This window comes from Populus alba, chromosome 10 (genome assembly GCF_005239225.2).
Source record: "Populus alba chromosome 10, ASM523922v2, whole genome shotgun sequence".
NCBI lineage: Eukaryota > Viridiplantae > Streptophyta > Magnoliopsida > Malpighiales > Salicaceae > Populus > Populus alba.
This window is the reverse complement of record NC_133293.1, coordinates 2,891,212-2,897,853: the sequence shown is the minus strand read 5'-3', so window position 1 is coordinate 2,897,853 and position 6,642 is coordinate 2,891,212. Positions and strand designations below refer to the sequence as shown.

General features: G+C 33.3%; 1 protein-coding gene across 1 annotated transcript; it reads left to right on the top strand.

Moving 5' to 3' along the window:
* Positions 1 to 1,679: 1,679 nt before the first annotated feature.
* On the top strand, positions 1,680 to 6,377 carry LOC118029704 (NEDD8-activating enzyme E1 catalytic subunit). Its single transcript, XM_035033615.2, has 9 exons — positions 1,680 to 1,889; positions 1,977 to 2,140; positions 2,851 to 3,053; positions 4,106 to 4,338; positions 4,421 to 4,483; positions 4,576 to 4,632; positions 4,980 to 5,101; positions 5,484 to 5,601; positions 5,868 to 6,377. Exons 1-9 carry the CDS (start codon positions 1,788 to 1,790, stop codon positions 6,153 to 6,155), a joined length of 1,350 nt encoding a protein of 449 aa, XP_034889506.1. The 5' UTR covers positions 1,680 to 1,787; the 3' UTR covers positions 6,156 to 6,377.
* The last annotated feature ends 265 nt before the right edge of the window (positions 6,378 to 6,642 follow it).

The window sequence follows — 6,642 nt, the reverse complement described above, 5'->3', positions numbered from 1 at the left end:
AGTCATGCATGTCATTGGATTTAATTTTTTTTTTTATAATACTAAATGTTAGTTCTCATTTAATTATATAACAATAAAGCATATGCAAATCTTTTTTTTTTATGAAATAGTTTTTTAAAAGGAAAAATAGCTGGGTCATACATGGGACCGAGATAGTAAAATCAAGCCTAATTGTTTTAAGCTAAATAACAAAAAAATATTTTTTTTTTGTTTTACGTGATATTAAAAAGATAATTGATAACAAAGAGTTAAATTAAATTTTTTTATTTAAAGTTAAATAAAAAGATAATTGATAACAAATGGTTAAATTATATTTTTTATTTAAATTGAGGGACCAAAAATGCATTAAACAATAATAATAATAAAAATACATTTAATACATTTTCACATGGATGTTATAACATAATCTGTCAAACTTGCAATCTGAATCATGGACTTAACTATGTTCAATACAATTTTATCTTAAATTTATTTTCACTTAAATATAAAATAACAAAAAAATAAAAAGCCTAGACAACATGGGCTTGGTGCCCCTACGTACGTGGCATAAAAAAAAAAGCCTAGGGCCAAGCACCTTGGCCTATTTTTTTTATATATCTTTTAAGGGAAAGATGATTTATCTTCCACCCTTATTTTTTCTTAAGAAAGTAATTATATGACATGTCATTGCTGAGGTATATAATATGTTGTTTATTTGCTCAAATCTTGACCACCATTATGGTGGTTGAAAAATCATGGCAATGTATTTTTTACCTTAAAAATTCATTTCCACCTATTTTAACCTAAAAAAATCCTCTAAAAAAAATCCTCTAAAAACATATAAAAACTAATTTACCAACCCAATAAACAAAAAAAAATCACAAAATCAAACTAGGTAAAGTTTTTCTTCCTTGACTTCAATCTTTTTTAGGTATTATTAAGGTTTTAAACAACCATCATAAAACTCTTTTTATCAAATGAAACCTGTTGAAATAAGTGTAAAAAATAAATTTTTCTCTTGAATCTCATGATTCCTTCTCTTCTTTCACAAACAAGGAATTGAAAAATAAAAAAAATAAAGTTTGGATTGAAAATTAAAGTTTAAAAAACTAAAGGGATTGATTATCTATTAAATGTAAAAGAAAGGAGACCAAACTAAATTCTTCATATGAAATTGAAGTGGCCACCTAATTTACCCGTCCATTTCACTTTCATCCTCTGTTTTTTAATTCCATAATTTCTTAAAAAAAAACAATTGAATATTAATTTGGGCTTTAAAATGTGCAATTAAGTAAAAAAAAAGTTTGAGGACTAAAACAAAAATTTTTTTAAAAAACTTCATTGCTCCAATCCCAAACTAGAAAAAAAACCCTTATTTTTTCCAGCAAAATGACATTGAGAGCATACACCATAAAAAATACATACTAAAATCACCTCACTAACTTCATTTTTTTTATAATTATAATATAACATTTAGTTTTTTTTTCTTTATGATAATTTATTGGTGTTTTATGCCTAATTAAATTTAATAATTATTAAATTATGATAGAGATTATTTTTTTAAAATATTTTTTACTTAAAAATATATTAAAATAATATTTTTTATTCTTTAAAATTATTTTTAATATAAACATATCAAAATAATTTTAATACACACGCCTAAACTTTCCCGCACCACGCCAAGCGTCAAAATCAAGCTCGGTAGGTCCGTAGCCACTCGCCTCCTCAAAAACTAGCTATTAAAATCGGTGGATTTTCTTGTATCGACCTTGGGGGTCTGCAACCTCGTAGACAGAGATTAGATTGACATGGCAGACTCTACAGTCCAACAGAGCCGATCGAGAGACCTAGACAAGCTACTCCTCAGACCCGGCAATCTCGTTGCTCCCACCTTCGAATCTGGTGTTCAAGTAAGGTCTTTCGTTCTTGGAAATTTTAACAAACTCCCGGCGTGCAATCTTTTTTTTTAACTATTTGTTTTGTTTTAAATGTTGTAGTTGAGAGATGATCTTCAAGAGTATGCAAGATTATTGGTAATTGGGGCCGGTGGTTTGGGTTGTGAGCTGCTAAAGGACCTAGCTTTATCAGGTTTTAAAAATCTGGAAGTCATTGATATGGACCGTATCGAGGTTACTAATCTCAATCGCCAGTTTCTTTTCAGGTTCTTGCTTTCTCAACCTTAACCCGCGTGTTTATGTGCTTTTACCTTTTCTTTTCTCAGTTCAATTCGTGGCTGTTTGAATTGGTATATGCCCTTTCGTGGGTTGTCGGTTAAATTGCACTTTGAAGTATTTTTTTTTCCTATATCATCTGCGACGAGAAAAGAAACAATGTGAAACCTAGTAAAAGGGTTATTACTTAAACTGGGGGCCTAATTTAGGTATAAGTGCATTTAGGTAAATCTGTTTCTAGGGAGAAATATGGCTGTTTGAATGATAATTGATAAATAAAAATTCATCTTGCAAGAAGGCTAAGGAAAAGTAGTACCTTTAGTGTGGACAAGTGATAACGTGGTATTCTTGAGAATAAAGGATTACTTTTAAGAACCTGTTGGTAAAAGGAGAAAATAAACACCTTGTTTACTTGATAATGTGAAATAGCTGCAAGAGGGTGGTTGATAATTCTTAATTTTCTCAGGACCAGGATGGACTATCAAGCAGGTGCTTCATTGTTTTATCAAATATGACTAGATCTATGTGTATTATTAAGTGCATATTTTTTCCTCTCCTTGTTTGCAAGTATTAGTGTTTTCATTTATTATACACCTTAACATAACAGAAAGTGTAACTTATCTGCTTTAATGTTTCAACATTGTCATAGCTCTTCAGTTCTGATTAGAAAGTCACTCATGATATAGTGCTCTTATTGTAGGCTCGAAGATGTTGGGAAGCCTAAGGCTGAGGTGGCAGCCAAGCGGGTGATGGAAAGAGTTAGTGGCGTGAATATTGTGCCTCATTTTTGCCGAATCGAGGATAAAGAAATTGATTTTTATAAAGATTTTAGTATTATTGTGCTTGGTCTTGATTCCGTTGAGGCTCGGAGCTATATAAATGCTGTAGCTTGTGGTTTTCTTGGTGCATACTTTTTAACCTCTTTAGTTTATATTTGTTTTATTCTAAGAATAGCTGATTTAGAGAGCTCATTTTTCAGTAAAGTAGTTATTTTTCTTCCTTTTATTTTATGTTTGAATATTTAACTTTTTACCTCTGTCCATGATTTGTTTTTGTGCCAAGTGAACTGCTTTTTTCCTTTCCATTTATCGTTGTGTCAAAGAGCATTGTATCCTTAATTTTCTTTTGCATTCTTCTCCATATATTTTGCGACCTGTTATTGCCTCACATCTGCTGTATTGCTGGAAAAATTTCTCAAAAAATTAGGGCATTTTTTTATATATGAGTGAAAGCAGAAGTAATAACTATGAAAATCCTTATTGAAAGTACCTGATACCAATACCAACTAAAATACTAAACACTGTGGATGTAGTTTTGTGATCAGGACTTGGTAGAGACACTCCCTTAAGAAAATAATGTGTACCCTCTGTCAGTGGTTATGTGTTTAAAATAGAGACTGGGGACTAAACTTTTCCTCCTGACTGTAAGGCCTGTTTTTTCACCCAAGCAACATAACATCAGGCCTGCTATGCCTACTTTGAATTTATTTGTGTTAGGCATGCATTCCAGAGACAAGTTAAGCCTCAAGTCACAAGGGTCATATATAACAAGTGCCTCACACACATGGCATACAGCTTTAAATGTCATAATATTGTATGCCATTTCTTTATATGATTGGATGACAAGACTTCAGTGCTGAAGTTGCATAAGCTTTGAGGGTCTGCTAGCTATGGTTATGAGGTACTTCAGGCATCGCAGATTTGACATACTGTCTTGTATATGTGGGAGCAGTGACTGCAGATTTTCACCTGTCTCTGCCAGATATTTTACGGGACCTTTATAGTTTGCCCAATAAGCTTAAATGCTCTCTAGCTGTATGCAGAGTCTTGAGTTTGTATTTAATATGCTAGCGTACAATGTTATCCAGTGCTCTTGAGATTCATAAAACTCTTTGCTGGAAGTGTCTTTATTCTTGTTGATCTCATGTTTTGTCTGTTGCTTTTCTTGGTGATTAGAATATGATTCTGATGACAATCCACTAGAAGAAACAGTCAAACCGATGGTAGATGGTGGGACTGAAGGCTTCAAGGGGCATGCCAGGGTTATTATGCCAGGATCCACACCGTGCTTTGAGTGTACTATCTGGCTTTTCCCTCCTCAAGTGAAGTTTCCTCTATGCACCCTTGCAGAAACCCCTAGAACTGCTGCTCATTGTATTGAATATGCTCACTTAATTAAATGGGATGAGGTAATGCATCATCGATGCTTTCTCATTCTTGAATTGACAATTTTGAGTTGGTAGCTATTATCTTATGACCATTATATTCTAGGTTCATAGTGGAAAGACTTTTGATCCAGATGATCCAGAACATATGAAATGGGTTTACACCGAGGTGAAATATTCTGACCAGTATTATTTATTTATTTGTAAAAGCTGAGTTTCAAGGTTAGTCTTTTTAACTTGTGCTCTTCTCGTGTTCCACAGGCTGTCAAGAGGGCTGAACTTTTTGGTATTCAAGGTGTTACATATTCTCTTACTCAGGTACTTTGAAGTTCTGTGGAGTCAATTTCTGTAAGTAACTGCCCGATTATTGTTCCGGCTTCTGTTGTTCTTTAGAGTATACCAAAGGACATCATAAAACTCAACTTCATTGTTACCCTGAAAATTGCCTCTTTGTTATTTGGATGCATCTTTTCTTGATATGCTCCTTTTTTTTCCCTATCTAAAACCTCCAGTAGGAAACTATTACAAAATGCCTCATTGAAGTGTCACGTATTATTGGCTTTACCTATTTGTTGCACTGTCCTTTTTCTTTTTTCCTTCCTTTTTTGTTTTATTCTTCTTATTTTTTCTTTTTGTGATAGAGGTAGTTCTTTCTTTGTTTACAGGGTGTTGTGAAAAACATCATACCAGCGATTGCTTCTACCAATGCAATTATATCAGCTGCGTGTACTTTGGAAACCTTGAAACTTGCCTCGGGATGCAGCAAAACTCTGAGCAACTATCTGACGTGAGTGAAATTTCATCTCGTTCTCATATGGTGGTAGAAGCATATATTATATATCACCTAACAATCACAAATAGACTTAATCTTGCCCTCCCATTTTTTGTTATGATGCACAGCGTTTTCTTCAATGTCTAGTTCTTTTATATGATCAAACCTTGTTTTTGCCATCTGAAAGATTTAACCTTACCACAAATGATAGGTGGATGTGGGAACCATAATTGTCTCTTATGATATCATATATGTGTCTGAATCTGGTGGAGCTATGTATGTTGCTTTTGAAATCTGATAAAAAAAACAGGGTATATTTATCTTTTATGGAAAAACTTTTTTTTTTTTTTAACAATCCAGCTGAAAGTGTGTGCTGAATGATATGAATCTTCTTTAGGTATAATGGCATGGAAGGTCTACACATCAAAGTGACTGAATTTGTGAGGGACAAGGATTGTCTTGTTTGTGGTCCAGGAGTTCTTATTGAGCTGGACACTTCAGTTACTTTACAGAAGGTTATTTTCTTCTTCTCATGGCTACTATTCCTTTTAGTTTGTTGATAACATCAGACCCAGTTTCTAAAATATTTGCGATGACACCACATTAATTCTAAGTTTCAAATTTTCAGATAATCAAACTAGTTCCCTCTCTGGGTTTCTACTTTTTATCTAGGAAATAGAAGAATATTTCCTTTAATGAACAGTTTATTTGTTTTTACATTTATTGGTTTTTGTGTGAACAGTTTATTTGTTTTTACATTTATTGGTTTTTGTGTGAACAGTTTATTGATATGCTTGAAGAACATCCTAAGCTGCTCCTGTCAAAAGCTAGTGTTCGACACCAAACAATGAATTTGTACATGCAAGCGCCTCCAGTTCTGGAAGAGATGACTCGATCGAACCTAGGCTTACCACTTTTTGAGCTTATGGGTAAAGTTTCAAAGGACATTGTTCTCGTGACTGGTACAACAAGCAAGGATGACAAGAAAACTTCATGTCTAAGAAAATTATGCCTTGTTTTCAAGGGACAGGATGCAATTATAGATATGGATATGGCTGTTGGAGCGTAATTTGCACAACAGTTGGATATTTACCAGCAGAACTTTTCAATTGCACAGGATAGTCTTTCTCAGAAAATTTCGCCCCTACTGACAAAAGTCCAGTGTCAAATTTTGATGCCCTTTTTTTGTTAACAATTAAGAAAATATGGTTTCTCAAAGAAACACCAGTAGATGTAACTATATTAGCAAGAAAACAAATGTTAGTAACAAAGATTTTCAAGTTTAAGTTCAGGTTTATGCCTGGATCATAGGCTATGTGTAGCTTTTGTACGAGCAATTGGTTAGACTAGTTGGTCCTTCTCATGTAGTTCCACAAGAAAAAATGCTTCACTTCATCTTTTCACCGAAGATCAGATACGAAGCAAAATGCAACATTTTAATGCTACCAATCCTGTGTCATTGATTAGGAGTTCAGTGCGATGTGCTATTCAGAATGAGCTTCAGATCCATATCAACCTCACTTCAAGACATTAGGATAATCAGTTGGTTGCAGTTG

Bases quoted from the DNA above. Each gene is read 5' to 3' on its own strand.
- LOC118029704 (XM_035033615.2), top strand. From the start codon at position 1,788: ATGGCAGACTCTACAGTCCAACAGAGCCGATCGAGAGACCTAGACAAG. The intron at 4,339-4,420 runs GTAATGCATCAT...ATTATATTCTAG, and splicing joins ACTTAATTAAATGGGATGAG to GTTCATAGTGGAAAGACTTT. The intron at 5,102-5,483 runs GTGAGTGAAATT...AATCTTCTTTAG, and splicing joins ACTCTGAGCAACTATCTGAC to GTATAATGGCATGGAAGGTC.